This window comes from Vulpes vulpes, chromosome 2 (assembly GCF_048418805.1).
Source record: "Vulpes vulpes isolate BD-2025 chromosome 2, VulVul3, whole genome shotgun sequence".
In the NCBI taxonomy this organism is placed as follows: domain Eukaryota; kingdom Metazoa; phylum Chordata; class Mammalia; order Carnivora; family Canidae; genus Vulpes; species Vulpes vulpes.
The window spans coordinates 163,812,906-163,832,615 of NC_132781.1; the positions used below are offsets into that span (position 1 = coordinate 163,812,906).

The window sequence follows — 19,710 nt, forward strand, 5'->3', positions numbered from 1 at the left end:
AACCGTACCTGTAACTCCACCTGGGGCAAATCCCCCAGGAAAGTGCAATCGACATCCCAATAGACGCTGAACTCTGCTACGTCTAGTTGCTTCTTCCGCATTAACTTCTGTACCTGAGGTAAAACAGGGAAGAACACATGAGCCTCTTTATTCACAGACTTATTCATTCAATAAACCAGGTCTGAAGAGGCCTGCATCAGCACTTTGCAAGACACCGGGGAAACAAAACTGAATTAAAACATGGCTTTGCTCTTAAAGTGTTCAAAATCTAGCTAAGTAGGGATAACACAATCAATTTTAATGAAGCAGAAAGCAGAAGAGTACATAAGATGCTATGAGCAAACAGAGAAAATGTCACCGTGTAGATGAGCATCAAAAGCTGTATGTTTCTGGCACAAGGTAGACAGGGTAGGAGGGAAGCATGGGGACACAGGTCCAAGTGTCCGGTCCACCACACAAAAGGCCTGGCAGCTTCAGAAGCTGGTGACTACATCTGGGTAAAAGGAGCTCTGTACTCACGGTGTGAGGGCAGCACTGGTACAGGTGCACGAACACACACTTGGGAGTAGAGTTAAGTGCTAATAAAAGCAGCTTGGAACGCTGCTAGGTTTACTGGGTTAAGTAGTTAACCCAAAAATTCACGTACTCCTAGAACCTGCGAATGTCACATTATTTGGAAATAGGGTCTTTACAGATGTAATCAAATTAAAATGAGGTCATAGTGGATGACCGGGTCCCTAATCTAATGACTGGCATCCTAAGAAGAGAAGGCAGACACACAGGGGAGAAGACCATGTGAAGACGGAGGCAGAGGTGGAAGCTATATACCCAAAAGCCAAGGAACGCTAAGGCAACCACCAGAAGCAAGGAGGGACGGTTTCTTCCTCAGAGCCTCCAGATAAAACTAGCCCCACAAACACCTTGATTCCAATTTCAGGCTTCCAGAACTAAAGAGAATAAATTTCTGTCATTTTAAGTCATTTAGTTTATGGTAATTTGTTAAGGCAGCCCAAGGAAACTAATACACTAGCAAAGGAAGTTTATGCCATACTAAGGAGTTTGGACTTCATACTTGAAGGGACATGGAGCCACCAGGATTTTGAGGTAGGCATGCCACCAGGGGCAAGTATGTGTTTTAGAAACAGAACTCTGGCAATAGTGCAAAGTAAAGCTTCCCTCCCTGGTGTGCTAGAGAAAAAGAGACATGAGTGTATCAGGAAATGAGCAAATTTATAGGCTCAAGTTACATTTAGAAATATCGGGCTTGGGATCCCTGGGTAGCTTAGCGGTTTAGTGCCTGCCTTCAGCCCAGGGTGTGATCCTGGAGTCCCAGGATCGAGTCCCACATCGGGCTCCCTGCATGGAGCCTGCTTCTCCCTCTACCTATGTCTCTGCCTCTCTCTCTCTCTGTGTCTCATGAACAAATAAAATCTTTAAAAAAAAAAAGAAAAAAACAATACCGGGCTTAACCACCTCCAGCCCTCAGCAGTCACATGCATTTGCCCCAGGGTCCTGTCCAAATAATATATTTTTCCTATGTGTGCCATGATGTGGAAGACAGTGGGAAGCACTGGTTTAGAAAGAAACAATGGCCTGGGATGGAAGCAAGGTCGTGGAACAGCACGTTTATTAGCCCAGGCCAAAGCTTACAGGATACTGAAGTAAGGCAGTTGCAGCGAGGATGACAGGAAGAGACATATTTGAGACATTTTGCAAGGAAACTGGCCAGATGCTGTGAGCGGCTGGATATTGAGGTTAAGGAATATGAAGCAAAACGATGAGCACAGGCTTGTGGAGATAAGCGTAACGGTAAGGACACATGCTCCAGAGCAAGGGTGGCAAACTTTTTCTGAAAAAGTCCAGGAAGTACATATGACGGCTTTGTGGATCACAGTTTCTGTTTTAACTACTCGACTCTGCCCTCTGGGGCACAAAAGCAGCCTTGAAGCATATGTAAATGATGACTGTGACCATGATCCAGTAATTCTTTACGGACAAAAATGGGGGTAGGGGAGATTTTCCTCTACAGTGCAGTTTGCAAACCCCTACTCTGCAACTGGTCCATGTGGGCTCAAGACCTGGTTCCACCATTCCATCACTCTGTAACCTTAGCGTCCTTAGCTGTGTGCAATAGGAGGCTAACAGTGGTGGTAAAAAGTACTGAGAATTCAATGAGATAAATCATGTAAGCACTAAGAACAGTGGCTGGCACAGAAAACAGCTGTTAGTTTTATGCGTTGTAACATTCGGTAACTTGTTAGAAAATAAAGGGAAAAATTTGGTTTCAGGGAAGCAAAATGGGCCAGTGGAACATAAGGGGATAATTTTGCTTATGACAAGCCTAAAACACCACAGAGATGTCCCATAGGTAAAGACCACGAACGAGAAGGTCAGAAGAGAGGTGGAGAATGGGGTTCAAGATGTGAAGGCATCAACCAATATTGCCAGGGCACACCAATTCTAGGAAACAGAAGCCTACCCCAGTAGTACACATAGCATGAGAAGAAAATCAAAGCTGAAATCTTTTCTGTGACTCAGTTTCCTTGTGCATAAAATGAAAAAGAACCACATTAACATTTAAGGTCTGAGTGAAATAACAAAACATCAGAGAAAATGGGCCACTTCCCTATTCCGGCACATTAATCTGTTGACACAGCAAGAAATACACATTCCCACCAAAGAACGTGGTAAGAAAGAGTGCGGTCTCCTTTATAGAACATGCAATGACCAAAGGCAGAGCCCCAAATTCCCCAGAATCAGTGCTTTCTTCCTAGCTTGCAAGCACAGTGCATACTCACAGGTTCATTCACAGCATTCTGCATGGACACATTCTTAATACAGATGCCGAACGCAAAAGGATGGGATGGATTAGTAATACCATCTTCGAAGCGCAAATGAACATCTTGAATTTTTAACTGCAAAGGGGAGAACAAAGGAAAATGCATTTAGACATGTGCTACAGGTAGACGTCAAACTGCCCTTGAGCATTTAAATAAGCCACAGTAGTCCCGTGGCAGCCGAAGAGGCGGTCAGGAAGTGGGTGCTTCCTGCTGGGCCGCTGGCCGCTCCGCTTCGGGCCGCTCCGCTTCAGTCCGCTCTGCAGCGGGAAGCGCCTTCCCCACAGGACATCAATGCAAGCCTGAATAAGAAAAACAATTTCTTCCTCCTAAGCCATGGCATATCAGTTACATAGAAATACCACTTTGGGAAACAGTCTCCAAGAGAGCCTTGATGAGCTCATACAGTCTCAACAGATCACCCCCCAACTTGCCCTTCAAGTTCTCCTTCAGTTTGATAAAGCTATAATTCAGGGATCCCTGGGTGGCGCAGTGGTTTGGCGCCTGCCTTTGGCCCAGGGCGTGATCCTGGAGACCCAGGATCGAATCCCACATCAGGCTCCCGGTGCATGGAGCTTGCTTCTCCCTCTGCCTATGTCTCTGCCCCCCTCTCTCTCTCTCTCTCTCTCTCTGTGACTATCATAAATAAATAAAAATTAAAAAAAAAAAAAAAAGCTATAATTCAGCATTGGCGCAGAGGGTTAGGAACAGTCAATTTCAGGGGCTCTCTAAATACATACAGATTCTGTGATAACGTGTGGACTTTTTTTTTTTTTTTAATTTTTATTTATTTATGATAGTCACAGAGAGAGAGAGAGGCAGAGACACAGGCAGAGGGAGAAGCAGGCTCCATGCACCGGAAGCCTGATGTGGGATTCGATCCCGGGTCTCCAGGATCGCACCCCGGGCCAAAGGCAGGCGCCAAACCGCTGCGCCACCCAGGGATCCCACGTGTGGACTTTTGTATTGAATGATGTTGAATTCAGAAAAGTGACAGAACTTATTAAAGTGGATAAAGTGAAAATTGTAACCTGTGATGGTAAAAATACTGGCTCCAATACTACAGAATGAATAGAAAAAAAAATCGCTTTTTTATGCCATTTTCTATTATTCATCAAGTTTTTGAAGAGAAGCATAGAAGAGACTTTTTTTTAATTTATTCTAGCATCGCAGAAATGACTACACTGTGCTATATATATTAACAGAATTCCAATAGAAAGAAGCTTATAGGGCAGCCCCCGTGGCGCAGTTTAGTGCCGCAGTTTAGTGCCGCCTGCAGCCTAGGGCGTGATCCTGGAGACCCTGGATCGAGTCCCATGTCAGGCCCTCTGCATGGTGCCTGCTTCTCCCTCTGCCTGTGCCTCTGCCTTTCTCTCTCTGTCTCTGTGAATGAACAAATAAAAATAAATAAATAAAAGAATAAATAAAAGAAGAAAGAAAGAAAGAAAGAAAGAAAGAAAGAACGAACTTAAAAAAAAGGAAAGAAGCTTATAACTGTAGCCTCTTATATTACCTTTTCAGCATGAAAAAACAGTTTTTTTTAATGACAAACACTGTTGCCTTCCTAAGAACATTCTTGAATAAATTCATTTTAAAACTCCAAAATAAATAAATAAATAATAAATAAATAAGCCACAGCAGGCACCTTATACAAACATTTACAGCATACACATGTCCAATGTGACAAGAATTATAACCACAATCCTGAGAGTTATAATCACAAACAACATGAATGATGTTCCTTTGTGATTGGTGCTATCTCCAGAAAAGAGCTGTAATACTTATATCAAATCATTTCAGAAGATCCCTTTAAAAAACTACTAAACTACATACCACTGGATCTAGATAACTGGTTCTCTTACACACCTTAATCTTGCCTCTGGGTCTCTACGCCTAGACACAGGAACACCAGCAGGACACATACGCTTTGCACTACTTATTTCCCCTTGTCCCTGTAGGTGAGCCACAGAAAAAGCACTCTGCCTCAGTGAATGAAAAATTGTAACAGAAATTGAAAAGACAACCTACAGGATGGGAGAAAATATTTACAAATCATGCATCTGATAAGGGACTAGAATCCAAAATATATAAGAAGTTATTGGGGTACCTGGGTGGCTCAGTTGGTTAAGTGTCCAACTTCGGCTCAGGTCATGATCCCAGCGTCCTGGGATTGAGTCCCTCAGCCGGCTCCCTGCTCAGTGGAAAGTCTGCTTCTCCCTCTCCCTCTGTCCTCCTCACTGCTTATTTGTTCTCTCTCTCTAATAAATAAGTAAAATCTTTAAAAACAAGAACAAAATATATAAGGAGCTCTTTCAATTCACTAATAAACCCATTTTTTAAATGGAAAAGGGATCTGCATAGACATTTCTCCAAAAAAGATATACAGAGATCCCTGGGTGGCGCAGCGGTTTGGCGCCTGCCTTTGGCCCGGGGCGCGATCCTGGAGACCCGGGATCGAATCCCACGTCGGGCTCCCGGTGCATGGAGCCTGCTTCTCCCTCTGCCTGTGTCTCTGCCTCTCTCTCTCTGTGTGTGTGACTATCGTAGATAAATAAAAATTAAAAAAAAACAAAAACAAAAACAAAAACAAAAAAGATATACAAGTGGCCTTAAGTATGTGGAAAGATGTCCAACATTAGCCATTAAGGAAATGCAAATCAAAACCATGGCAACTTAGCACCTCACACCCGCTAGTGTGGTTATCCTCACAAGACAGACAATAACAAGGGTGGATGAGGGTGCAGAGAAGTTAAAATGTTCCCATATCAATGGTGAAACTGTAAAACAGTGCAGCCTCTTTGGAAAACAGTTTGCCGGTTCCTCATAAAATTAAACACAGAGTTACCATATGACTCTAACAATTCCACTCCCAGGTATATACTCAAGAGAACTGAAAACATATATTCACACAAAACCATATACATGAATGTTCACAGCAGCATTATTTGTTACAGGCGAAAAGTGGAAACAGCCCAAATGTCCATCAACTGATAGGCAGATAAACAAATGTAGTATATCCCGAAAACCACAAAACCTCTCAGTATGGATACTCCATTCAACCTCCTAGGCAGAGAGATCTGAGCACATGTTAACACAGCTTCTAGCAAGCCTAAGGCTGTGTCCCTGGGACATTCCAGCCTCATTCTGAGTTCCTGTCTGGAAAAGCTCAGGGCTGTTTGTTCCAGACAACGCCTGACATTAGGTCCCTGACCTCCCTTCTTAGAGCATGTACCAAAGACAGCTTACAATTGTGAATCCTTTCTCTGTCTCTATGAGATATGTATGTATCTCCTACAATCGAGGACTTGAAAACCATTCCTCTGAAATGTCATCACCAGGAAGGACAAGACCAGTCTCAATCTCGGTCTCTGTCTCTCGGAGCACAGAAGCCCAGCTAGCAGATACAGCTGATCTTATCACATGGACACTGACCCTTGGTCATTTTTCACCTGAGCCCTCCCCCACACGGATCCCCTGCCTCACTCTCCCTGTCACCTCTGTGCAAACTGGAGTAGAGCTCTGTTCTTTCCACTTCTGTCAACAGTTATTGGAAAAAAAAAAAAAAAAACAGTTATTGAATAAAATCTGTTTCTACCACTGTAACTAACCTTCAACTTTATCTCTGACAATCTGTATCTTTGATGGAATACACTATTCAGTCATAAAAAGGAATCAAGTCCCAGCATATGCCACAATATGGACGAACCTTGAAAGCATTACACTAAGTGCGAGAAGCCAGACACAAAAGGCCACATGGTGTACGACCACATGGATAGGAAATGTCCAAAATAGGCAATTTCCATAAGGGAAGTAGTTCAGTGGTTGCATGGGGCTAGAGGGAGCGGAGGAAAGGGTGTGGCTATAAGTGGGGATGCAATTTCTTTTGGGGGTAATGAAAGTGGTCTGCCATTAGGGACTGTAATCTAGGCACTTTGTAAACACACTAAAAAAAAAAACACTAGAGTGAGGGGATCCCTGGTGGCTCAGTGGTTTAGTGCCTACCTTTGACCCAGGGCGTGACCCCGGGGTCCCGGGATCGAGTCCCACATCGGGCTCCCTGCATGGAGCCTGCTTCTCCCTCTGCCTGTGTCTCTGCCTCTCTCTCACTGTGTGTCTCTCATGAATAAATAAATAAAATCTTAAAAAAAAAAAAAAAAAAACATTAGAGTGGAGCCGCCTCACCTAGGTGGCTCAGTGGGTTAGGTATCTGCCTTTGGCTCAGGTCATGATTCACCTAGGATCAAGACCCTCATTGGGCTCCCTGCTCACCAGGGAGTCTACTTCTCCCTCTCTGCCTCTCCCCCCACTTGTGCGCGTGCACTCTCTCTCTCTCTCGCTCAAAATAAATACATAAAAACCTTTTTAAAAAATTAAAAAATAAAAAACACTAGAATGTATACATTAAAAGTGTGAACTTCATGGGATATGAACTAAATCTCAGTTCAAACTATTAGTAAAAATAATGATGAATTATTTAAAATAAGTGACAGCTAAAAAAAAATACAACTGTCTAAAACAGAATTCAAAGCACTCACCTCAAATGTACCAATCTCTCTGTCAATCTCATGACAGTTATGAAACCCACAACCTCTGACAGTTTGAGGGAAAGTAGTATACCTTGAAACCATTTGGCCTGTGTCACGTTGGCATTGCAAGAAAACCCCAGAGGTGCTATGTATGGGCTTACTCTTAGGGCATTTGTGAAAACAAGAGCAGACCCTGGTCTAGTTTCTGAGGATGAAACAAAACTGTAAGTAAAGCAGAAACCGTGGCCACCAGCCCTGACACTGTAACTTATCAAACCACCACCAGATCCATCAGTAGGAGATTAAACATCTCCGTGGGCTGTCCGCAATTCACTATGGAATCAACTAGAAACCGTGTATTCAACCTCTCTCGTTCTACAGATGAAGAAACCAAGACCGAGAAGTGAAGTGATTTGCCCCAAAACGATCAGTCACAAAGGTTTAGGTAACCTGGCTTCTAAGGAGGCACATCCTTTCGGCAAGTAAGAGTCCAACATTCAAAAACAAAGCAAAATGTGAGTGAAAGGGAAACTCCTACTGACACAAGCTGAAGCAAGAAAAACCCATGTCTGCCCAGGGCTGGAGACTTGCTTTTCAGGTTTTCCTTTGGCGCAGCCTGTAAGAGCTGACCTGAGCAGTCAGCCATGGCTCCGAACATCATTTCAGTTGAACCCACAAGAAACATGGTACCGAGAAGCACAACACAGTTAAGCTGGAGAAGTCCCTGTCATGTTCATACTTTATAAAAAGTCAAGAGGACTTACTTCAATATTCTCCACAATTCTCGTAACTACAGAGGCGGTAACTGAATACCAGTAGGACTCCCCCTTCCGCTGGCGTTCATTCTGCAAAGGAAAGAGCTGGTGTTAGCAGATCCAGTGCTCTGCTCACTTCATGTCTCACCGTGGCTGGTCTGGGTCTGGTGGCCGACAGGGTGCACCTCACCTTCCATCTGTCCTCCAGGGCTTGAAGCAGAGCCTTCTTGCGCTCCCTCTCCAAGAGTTTCTCCTTCTCATCATCAAAATCCTCTAGCTTTTCAGGGGCTCCAATTAAGTGAAGGCTGGAGATGGAGATCACCCAAGGGTCCACGTGGGGGCGATAAAAGGGAATCTGAAGAGTTACCTTCCCAATTAAGCCTGGGAAAAGCAAAGTCTTGTCAAGTATCCATCCACATTTTTACCTCTTACTGGTTTTCTGCATCCTTTTAGTTTTCTATAAGGAGCATGAGTATTTTTACCATTTATTTTTTAATCTAAGAAAACAAGCAGCAGGTTCTCATACATGGGAAATAGAAAGTTGTAGGCTGAGATCTGTAAGAACGAGGCACAATAAAGTACATGGAAAAAGCCCAAAGTGGGGGCGCCTGGATGGCTCAGTTGGTTAAGTGCCTGCCTTCGGCTTAGGTCACGATCTCAGGGTCCGGTCCTGGGATCGAGCCCCAAGTTGGGCTCTCTGCTTACCAGGGAGCCTGCTTCTCCCTCTCCTCCCCACTTGTGCTATCTGTTGCTATCTCTGTCTCTAATAAAATCTTAAAAAAAGAAAAGCCCAATTTGACCCTATCAAATGCGACACCTCGCCTCTGCAAAGTCCTTCTTCCCCAAGTGAACTACCTCTTAAACTTCCTTGTCTTTTCTCCCCACAGCACTTGCACAAGCCCATGAGCATGAAACTCATTTCTTGTTCGTTATCAGTGGACTGGTTGAGAAGCACTTCTTGGCAGTTACCAGACTTACTCACAGTATATCCAGTCTCGAACATACCAACCAAACTGTGGTTAAAATGCTACAGTGGCACTCTATCGAGAAAGAATCCTGATTCTTCATGAGAACCCAGACTGATTTCCCAAGTGCTACCATATCTAGCAGTCTCCCAGGACACAGGTCTTCTTTAAATTCAATTAATAAGAGGCAAGTTACCACTAAGGAATAATGCAGAAGAATATCTGAACTGTCCTAAAGGATCTCTGGAAGATCCACATGGCCCAACTAATATGCTCCCTCTGAAAGAAACACATGTTTTCTGAGTGATTTCTACCCTCTAAGATCTAGAATTCAAATAGGATTGATTTGTTGAAGATAGGAGAATATTAACACCAAGTGAACAACTGTGTAATCCAGTAATAAATTAAGAAATGGCAACAAATAATGAAAACAACATTTTAATTTGGATTTTATCTAGAAAAATGAAAGTCTTTTCTATTTAATAATTTATATCATAATTCAAACCACATACCAACCATATGCCGACTCACAAAGAATTTAATAATAATTAGTGTGCAATTGTAATTCTAACCTAAATTATTGGGGTGAAGAGGCATGTTTGATAAGTTAGATGACAGCAAAATATAACCTCTGTTACATTTCATTTACTTTTTGGAGAAAAAAAAAGTAAAAGAGGGTCATTTTTGCAAAAATATTAGGAAACTTCATCAATTTCCCGCAAGAGCCTTTCCTAATCCTTTGACATTCAAATAATAACTCTTTGGAAGTGCCCTCAGTATCACCATTCCTCAGTTTCTTTCAGTCTCATTTTTCAGTGCCTTTGCCTGTGATTCCAGCAGTTCACCCATCACTCGAAGTGACTTCAAGAAAGCCTAAATCTTTTGCAAGATTTCTATCCTACTTCACCCAGCAACTGATTTGCACTGTACTTGCATTTTACTGTAACATAAGTACTCAAAAGTAATGAAAAGACTGACATCAACAAGCTATTACTGAATGATGATGGTGCGTCTGAATAGGGACTAATTTTATACATGGTCATTTAACAAAGAACTTTTATAAAGATTTTATTTTTAAGCAATCTTCACACCCAACATGGGGTATGAACTCACAACCCTGAGATCAAGGGTCGCGGGTTCCACTGCCTGAATAAGCCAAAAGCCCCAACAAAGAATAAATTTACTCCAAGACAATTCTTGTTTCCTTACCAAACCTAGTAACTACAGAACTCCTACAGTAACTGCAAACATCTATTTAGTGTGCTAGGCGTTGTTTCGAGTAATTTTGACGCAGTAACTCATGCATTCCTTTCCACAACCCTCTGATATAGGTACAATGATTATCATCTCATCTTAAAGACTAAGAAGCACACACAGAGTGGCAAGGAAACTCCCCCAAAGCCACACTGCCAGAAAGCACACTGTGCCAGAGCCCACCTTTCATTCAATAAACAACCTCTCAGTAATATAATATAATGAACTCTCCAAAAATAAGAACCCCCTGTATCTAGGACAGAAGTTCTCACACATTAGGAAATGTAAGAATCACCTGTGGTGCTTATTAAACATGCAGGTTCAAGGACACTCCCTTGGCAGTTCTGATTCATTATGTCTGGGAAACACCTGACCTCCCCACCACTGCCCCAAGGTCATCCTAATAGAAAAGGCCACACTTGAGGACTGATCTAAACTCGGTATTTCCTATCCTGCCTCTTCCTGCTCAGAGCCAAACTCAAGGGCTCTCAGTTTTCCTGTCCCAAGCAGAATAAGACTCAAAACTGCCTCCCTCTCCTGTAGAGTTCCACACACCGGCTTTGACTTCAAATGGTAATTCTAGTTCTTTCAAGGCATCTTTCTTTAAGGGCAAGTTTTCCAACTCAACAGCACCTGAAAAATAAAAATGACATCATGAAATGTTCACCCAACATATGCAGTAGGCACTTACTATATGCAAATCATTAAAAGTTAAAGGTGAAGTCTTACAGCTTAACCCAGCTATAAAAAGCCAGGAGTAACCCCACAATCAGCCTGTGTACACTAGCTTTACTAGTTTCCTGACCATCCCGTTCTGACAGCTGAAGCTCACCAGCAGGTAAAGGGTGTAGGCAAGGATCTTTCTCTATAATAAGGCAGACAGTAAATACTTTAAGCTTTAGGCTATCTGTTGTATATTCTCTCTGGTTGTTTTGTGTTGTTGGGTTTTTACAAGCCTTTAAAAAAAAATAAAATAAAAGCTATTCTCAGTTTGGATTTGACCAGCTAGCCAGTTTGCAGACCCCTGGTTTAGGCAAATATTCGCCATCTAAGTCACCTGGGAAGAAATGCAGGCCCCTAGACCCCCCTCAAGACATCTCTGGGATTGAAACACAGAAATTTGCCATATTTAACAAGCTCTGGCAACCCACCCACTCCCCCAAAATGGGTATATTGCACGTAACATGAGAGCCCACGAGAAGATGGTCACCAAAGGGAATTATACTCTCTTCTGGAAAGACTAGCTCCACATGTTCTCTGCATCTACGCTTGCAGGCCTAATTACCTGTTAGAAAGCAAAGAACAAACCACCGCTGAAGGTCCTTTTCAGACCCAGCTTTTATAGGACTGAAACCTAGAGGTACAAGATGTCCCTGAACAGCCGAAGCATAGTGGAGAGGGTGTGGCTGGATCTCTCCCTCTCCTCGCTGTGGAAGTCATGCGAACACACTGATACACCACTCCCCAATCTGCAGCAGGCACCGTGCTGGCCACTGGAAATACAAGAAGAGAAGGCAGGGTCCCCGTCCTAAGGGGCAGAGGAGACAGCCATCATTCTACAAAACTGTTTGCACCACCGAAGGCAATTTCTGAGAACAGGGAGTACAGACAACTGCCCAGCAACCATTAGCTGGTACAGGAACTCAAAAGAAAGGCAAGCCAGTCAAAGACAAACCAATACAAGAAACAATTATTTTTTTCCTTTAAATGACTCTTCAAGATTTGTGGGTAACTGGCTTCTAAAGTATTCAGATCTAGAGCTTGGCAGATGCTAAGCAAATGCAACCAGCTCACGCTGTAGACTTCTGCAGGAACATGTGTCCCCACATAGCTTAAGACTAACCAAAAGGAGAAGTTAATAACCCCAGAGAGCCCAGAAACCACTCTATTTCCACATTTGGGGAGCAATGATCATAAGTGGGGGGGAACATGAAGCATATTCCTCAACAGTTGAAACTGACTTAAAAGGAGAAAGCACATAGTTTCTTCTTTTGAAGAGCATCATTTGCAATTTGAATCATTTGCCCTATTTTTCAATACCCAAATCTGTCACAAAGGCGGCTGGCACTGGGATTCCTTGGCTGCTGTACATCTTGGGGAAGTGGAAGGAATGGTAGGCAATACATGCCAGGAAAAATTAAAGCTGAAGTGCAGAGAGCAAAAGTAGTGGTCTAGGAAGGAGAAGACCCCAGGGAAACAATGAGAAGAGGGCAGCCCCCAGCTGCCAAAACAAAGGAGTCGGGCAAAAACAGCAGCAGCGCTCAGCGGTTCTGGAGGGAAGGCTCTCAGATTCCCCACCCATTCAAATATGCACCCACAACTGCCCTGCTGGGAAAGGTCCCTCCAGGGACCCACAGTAGGTACAGTGCTCTTCGGTCCTTACAGTACCCAGATGACATGCGGGCTTATTCCTGGATGTCTTATCCACAAACTCCTCAGCTGAGCTGAGCAAGAAGTGGAGTCCCTAGAACCAGAGTAAATCTGGAGCCTGGTGGCTTTTTGGTCAGCACTGACAACGAACTCCCTTCCTGCGCCCCTGTGTCACTTAAAAAGCCAGCCTGAGGTGCACAGTGGATAGGAACAAAACGGTGGAGGGACCTAAGCACTGGGTCCCATATATAAGATAGGCCCATTGCCCAAGGTTCAAAGTTCCTGGCGTGACACCTCCTGGCCCCAAACCATCCCAAACACGCCCTGCGAGTTTTCTGCCTCCTGCCTGTGCTCACAAGCCTCACTCTACCTGGAATGTGGTGACCCACCCTGGGCCGCCTGCCAGGATCCTGCGCCGCCACCTCCGGAATGGCCTTCCCAGCATCCTCCCAACAGGGTGAAGGACGGCCCCCCTTGGCACCCCGGCGCACCGTGCCTGCGTCTCTAGAGCAACAGCGTACACTGCCTTGTACTGCCGATGAATTAACAGGTCTGCGAGGGCAGGGCCTACGGCGGTGGATGTGGGGCAACAGGAATAGCATTTAGGGAGATCCTACTGGAGCCAAGAGCTTCGTGTCCATCATCTCATTTGATCTTCCCAACAATATGAGGAAATACCATTATCTTCTCCATTCTGAGGTGAGGGAAATCAGGCGCACAGGTAAACCGTATGCTTAAATACCAGAGCTGGGGCATCTGGGTGGCTCGGTTAAGCATCTGCCTTCTGGGCTCCCAGCTCAGTGGGGAGCCTGCTTCTCCCTCTCACTCTCCCTCTGCAGCTCCCCCTGCTTCTGCTCCTCCCCCATGTCAAATAAATAAATACAATCTTTTAAAAAAAAAAAAAAACAGTGCAGAGCTGATAGTAAGGGGCAGCACTAGAGTTTGTGCCACACCTCTCTGATCTCAGGCAGCAAGAGGGACAGGGGTGAAGAGGAGGCTCCAGTAACTTTCTCATGGTTACGAGCAGCTGTTACGAGGGGTCTTCTACTGCCCCCCCTTTTTGTATTATCCGTAACACACACAGCCATACCCTAAGCAGGTGCTTAGTGGTGTCTGCTGAGAGACGGAACAAATAAAATCGTAGACATGTTCTCTCTCCTTCCACGACTCGTATGCTATTTTGCATTGTTAATCACTTTCCATATGTGCACCCAATCCAGCCCTGAAGTCCAGCCCAAGCCAATCACACGCTGACGATCATGACAACGGCGGATGATGGTAACTAACACTGACCGAGGCGCCCTCTACATCCCGAGCAGCTCTAAGCTCTCTGACCCACATCAGCGTGTCTAGTCCTCAGAACCTTATGAGACAGTTAATATTCTCTCCTCCTACAGAAAGATGCTACAGAAAGAATTTGAGAATTTATGAAGGACTGGAGTAATTTACCCAAGTTACTGGTAAATGGAGGAAATGGGATTCAAAACCAGTCTGGCTGGCACCTGGGCAGCTCAGTCAATTAAGCGTCTGACTCTTGATTTGGGCTCAGGTCGTGATCTCAGGGTCATGAGATCGAGCCCAAGTCAGGCTCTGCGCTGGTTGTAGACCCTGCTTAAGATTCTCTCTCTCCCTCTCCCTTTGCACACCCCCCACTCACCACTTTCTCTCTCTAAAAAAAAAAAAAAAACAAAAACAAAAAACACACAGACATAGCCTACTACAAAACTCATACTCTTGACCACTATCTCCATCTCCTTGGCATCTCCCAAAGCATCTCTGACACTAAATATCTGCAGATGGATTGAAATAATATTCTTATTCCTATACAGTACCCTCTGCCTCCAAATATGCTTCAACTATAACTGCAATGCCCCAACACTTTCCTAGCCAAGCATTGTGGGGTGATTTAAATCCATAAGGAAGGGACACCACACTAATACCAGTTATGAAAGAAAAATTATTTTTCTATTCTGCACAGAGAATATTTTTTAAACAGGAAGCACAGAAAAGCACTTTGAAGCATCAGAGAGACACACACAGTTGCCATTACGAGAGATATCCTAAAACGGAGATCCGTTACTAGTACAGAATCCATGATACAGCAGATACCACAAATTTTATTCATTTCTTCGGCAAACATCCTCTTACCATATTAGTCTTGAAAGAGCTATCTCTTTTATGAACAAGGTTATGATGTGCAATTCTCTTTCTAGGCCCTGTTACCTGTCCTGTACAACCTAGTGAGCTCCACAGCATGTAGGAGAACTTCAGTAAATGACCAAAGAGATGACACTTGACACTACTCTTGTACTTTGAACACATCCTCTTCCCTGACAGATTGGTCACTTTCATCTTGCACTTAGCAGCTCCCTTCTAAGGACGGGACAAAAAGGTCAGGACAGAAGCTAGAGATGAAGAAAAAGCCTACTTCTGTCTCCAATGAAAGGAAGGGAGTGGGAGGGGCGACTGCAGAGCTCCCTATAGCCTATGGCTGCCACGATCCTTTCACTGCTTTAGGTGGGTCAGGAAAAACCTAGAAACAACACTTCTGACAAATGAGCCACTGGCACCCTATTCTCAGACTCTCCCACGATCTGTGCCGCTGCCATCCCCACTAACCTGTCCTGGGCCACCTGCCAAAATCCATATCCCCAGGAAGGTGAGCTTTCTGCCGTACTTAAGATCTCCTTTCCACTTACTGTGATGCTACATGATTGCAGACTGACTTTACCTCCTTTCTCCAGATTTGAGTGTTCTATTGTGAATAAAGAGAAATTTAGAAAAGAAGAAGGGGGTAGAAAAAGCAGTTTTCCAAACCTCACACCAGTTTCCTGCACTGCATTAAACCACGTATAAGCATTTACCAAAGACAGGCCCATAAAGGCTAAAATCTCTCAAATGTTATTCTTTTGAAGACCCTATAGTAACATAGTTTAAAACTTTGACTAGATGTCTATTATAAACCAGCAGCAGGACAGAAACTTTAAATGTCATTCCATTTGCTCCATTTGAGTCTTACAGCAACTCTGGAGAGGAATACTACATGCTTTTTCTAAAGAAACTGAGGCTCAGAATTTCAATGGCTTGTTCACATGGCTAATAAGTAACATAACAGGATTTGAAGCCAATGTCACTGTCATTACATCATGGCCACATCCATAAAGCTTCATAAAGCTAAAAAATTAGGGCAGCCCGGGTGGCTCAAGCAGTTTAGCCTCGCCTTTGGCCCAGGGCCTGATCCTGGATACCCGGGATCGAGTCCCATGTAGGGCTCCTTGCATGGCGCCTGCTTCTCCCTCTGCCTGTGTCTCTGCTTCTCTTTCTCCTCTCTGTGTATTCTCAGAAATAAATAAATAAATAAATAAATAAATAAATAAATAAATAAATAAATATCTTTTAAAAAATAAAGCTAAAAGATTAACTGCGATAAAGCACAATCAGCAGCAGTACAGCCTTTTTTTTTTTAAATATTTAATAGTTCCCTAAAAGCTACAGCAATACAACTACATACTTAAGTTACCCTGCAATAATAATCAGTGTCATGAGGGAGAACATACTTCCTTTTACACATATTTAGTACAAAGCCATCTAGGCATTACATTTTATTATTCTCAGTATAACAAAACAAATATTTAAAAAAAAAAAAAAAAGAAAGAAAAAAAAAATGTCATGTGCAGTGGCATACTTTACCAAAAAGAAATACGTGTACTTACCTTTCAGAAGCGCAACAGAGAGCTGGTCAGTGTTCAGGTTGTTGACGTATTTTCCCAGATAAGTATTGAGAACCCAGGCTACAAGACCTTCCAACATGACTATATCCTCAAGACAAGGTGTTTAGAAATCATGGATCATTCTTTATTTCTCTCTCTCATGGTCATAGAAGAATCTATGAAAGAAAAAGAAAAAAAAGGAAGTCAAGAGAAAAACCAGGTGATTTTCTAAGCTGATCACCTACCGGACCTTCCCTATAGATGGACGAATGCAAAGCAGATTTAGAAAAGATGGGGTAAAGAGCACTGCAAGATGCCCCGTTAGCAGAGAATCGAACCAACACGTCTACATTCTGACACAGCTACAAGAACAGTCACTTACAAATTTCCCAAAAAATACCTATAATTCCAAGCTATCTTTTTGATATAACGAATCATTAAACTGCCTGCCTTTAGTAATTCACCTTGGGACTAGACTGTCCTGCTCAGAGGTTCTCATCCAAGTGTAACTGGGCAATGTCTAGACACATTTTTGGGGGGGTTGCTATTGGTATCTTGAGAATAGAGATCATGGAAACAGCTAAACATCCTACGATGCACAAGATAGCAAAGAATCATCCACAGCAAAGAATCATCCAGCCCAAATGTCAACAGCGCCAAGGTTAAAAAACCCTGTCCAAAGACAGACAGGAAAAGAAAGAACCCTGTCCTAGATTAAGACAAAAATGCCCTAAGAGATTTCAATGAACTTCATAGTCTGCAATGATCCTCTTTAAGCCTTCCCTAATTCAGTTTTGCAAGTTTGTTTATCAAAAGCATTCCTAAAGTAACATAAATGAGAGGGAGGAGACAGTGGTTTATCACTGTTCTTAAATGTTCTGGAACTGCATTACAGGTACCCAGGCACCAGATGATGCTGATATAACGAACTATCTTACTAATACAAATACAAGAAATCCTCTGGTTCCAGCTACGGTATTTACAGTCAGTACGACATTACTACAACCTAGGAGAAAACTGTGTGTGTTAGCATCGCAAAAGATACACCGATTACTTTTACTACTACAAAAAGTTAACACGAGGGAACTTGAGACACGAAAGTTTAAACGAGTTCTGAAATCGCTTGGCTAGCGTGTAGATCCCAATTAGAACGGTGAGTTCCAAGTCCTGCTCGGAGCCAAGCACCTCAGACACCAGCCCACCACGCTGGACACTCCAAATTTGCTCTGGCACGCGTCCCACTTGGAACCAGCGCTTTCAGGATCCTTTCCAGGCACGCTGCCCCAAGCCCGGGGATTCATGTGTGTGCCAGAAGACACACGTATCCCAAATGATACCTCCTCACAAAGACCCAAAACACAAGGCCCTGGAAGAGTTTTAGATCTTTTTTTTTTTATTTTATTTATTTATTCATGAGAGACACAGAGAGAGAAACCAAGAGAGACGCAGGCAGAGGGAGAAGCAGGTGCCAAGCAGGGAGCCCGACGTGGGACTCGATCCCGGGACCCCGGGGTCACGCCCTGAGCCAAGGGCAGTCGCTCAAGCACCGAGCCAACATGACTGTAGGTGCCCCAACCCTGTAAGCGTCAGCTGAGCCTCCAGGAAAGGCCGACTTGTATTTGTCAACAGTGTCTTGCACTTGCAGCAAGATTTTCATTCTGCCGTTGGGGACAGTGAAAAGAAAAAGGTAAATAAACAGCATTTGATGGAACACTCATTTCTTTCCAAACATCTTCTTAAGCCTTATTTTGCGTAAAACGAAGGATGTGCTAGAGGTCATCGGACACATTTGTTCAGAGAAGAGATGACAAGAACAAATTCTTAAAAAAATAAATAAATAAGATGGGGGAATCCCTGGGGGGGCTCAGCGGTTTGGTGCCTGCCTCGGGCCCAGGGCGTGACCCCGGGGTCCCGGGATCGAGTCCCGCGTCGGGCTCCCTGCACGGAGCCTGCTTCTCCCTCTGCCTGTGTCTCTGCCTCTCTCTGTGTCTCTCATGAATAAATAAATGAATAAATCTTTAAAAAAAAAAAAAAAAGAAAAGAAGATGTGTTTAGCGGCCTGGTAAGAGACATTTGTGTCCGAGACCTTCAACAGGTCGGCGCGGAGATGCGGAGATGGGGTGAGCACCGGCCCGGGGGGGCCCCCCCCGCTACCGCCGCCCGCGTCGCCCCGAGCGCGGTCCCGGCCCCGAGGGTGGGGGTCCCGGGCCCCCGAGGCTGTAGCAGCGCAGCGAGGCGAGCGGATCCCCCGGGGCTGCGGGGTCGGGAAGGGCCCAGCCGGCGAGGCGGGCCGCCAAGCGCTCCGGGGCCTCCCCCGACCCCTGACCTCTGACCTCTGACCGCTGGGGGCGGCCGGCCGCGACCTTGGGCCGGGCCGCAGTGGGGGGGGCCGGCAGAGGCCCCGGGAGGCGCAGCTCCGCGGGCCCGAGCGCGGGGGGAGCCGGGGCGGGGTCAGGGGTCGGGGTCGGGGGTCAGGGGGCGCGGGGGGTCGCGCCCCTCGGGCTCCCGGGAACCGAGCCCCGCCTCGCAGGTGGAGCCGGAGGGCGCGGCGCCGGGTCCCGCCCCGGGAGGGCTTCGGCCCGGCCGTGACCCCGGGGCGCGGGGACGGGCGGCTGGAGGCCCGAGGTCGCCGCCCCCGAGCGCGGCCCCCGAGCCGGCGGGCGCTGAGGACCCTCGGGGGGCGGCCCGTGCGGGGCTCGCGGGGTCGCGGCTGGGCCCTCGCACCCCGGGGCCGGAGCCGTGCGGGGCCGGGGGCCGACAGGCCGGCGGGGCCCCGAGGAGCTGGGCGGCGGGAGGCCGGCACCGGGTCCCGGGTCCCGGGCGCGCTCCCGCGGCGGGGCCGACACACAGCGGGCGCTCGGCCGCCCCCCGCCCCCGCACCCCCCGCCGCCCCCGCCCCCGTACCTGCCGCCGTCCCGGCCGAGCCCGGCCCTGCGCGGCGCTGCCCCTCCCGGCTCCTCAATGGCGCTGGCCCGCGGCGTCCGGCCCGCCCAGACCCGACCAATCGAGCGGCCGACGCGCCGGCGCCTGCCCAGCCGAGCGCCGAGTCGTCGAGGAGGCGCCCCCTGCCGCCCGCAGCAGTTCGCCGAGGCTCAGCTGGAGCCGGACCCCCGGCGGCGGGGGTGGACGGGGGAGGGAGGGGGGAGGCTGGAGGGGCGGAGGGGAGAGAGGAGGGGGAGGGGTGAGACTGGGGGGGCGGGAGACCGGGGGCGGGAGACTAGAGTGGGGGGCGGGAGGGGGGAGAGGGAAGGGGGAGACGGGGGGGGGGGGGGAATGGAGGAGCAGGAAGAACC

At 46.1% G+C, this 19,710-nt stretch overlaps 1 protein-coding gene across 5 annotated transcripts in view; it reads right to left on the reverse strand.

Moving 5' to 3' along the window:
• Positions 1 to 19,430, reverse strand: part of VPS13D (vacuolar protein sorting 13 homolog D) — a 239,847-nt gene extending 220,417 nt beyond the window's left edge. For 4 of the 5 annotated variants that reach the window (XM_072751164.1, XM_072751163.1, XM_072751162.1 and 1 more), the window contains exons 1-7: positions 19,322 to 19,430; positions 16,421 to 16,593; positions 10,893 to 10,970; positions 8,309 to 8,499; positions 8,128 to 8,208; positions 2,799 to 2,915; positions 9 to 113 (exon numbers count right to left, since the gene is read on the reverse strand). In XM_072751164.1, coding sequence (XP_072607265.1) covers positions 9 to 113; positions 2,799 to 2,915; positions 8,128 to 8,208; positions 8,309 to 8,499; positions 10,893 to 10,970; positions 16,421 to 16,517 — 669 coding nt within the window. In that variant the 5' untranslated portion in view covers positions 16,518 to 16,593; positions 19,322 to 19,430. The remainder of the gene's footprint in view (positions 1 to 8; positions 114 to 2,798; positions 2,916 to 8,127; positions 8,209 to 8,308; positions 8,500 to 10,892; positions 10,971 to 16,420; positions 16,594 to 19,321) is intronic. The other variant, XM_072751165.1, reaches the window with a different exon arrangement.
• Positions 19,431 to 19,710: the final 280 nt, after the last annotated feature.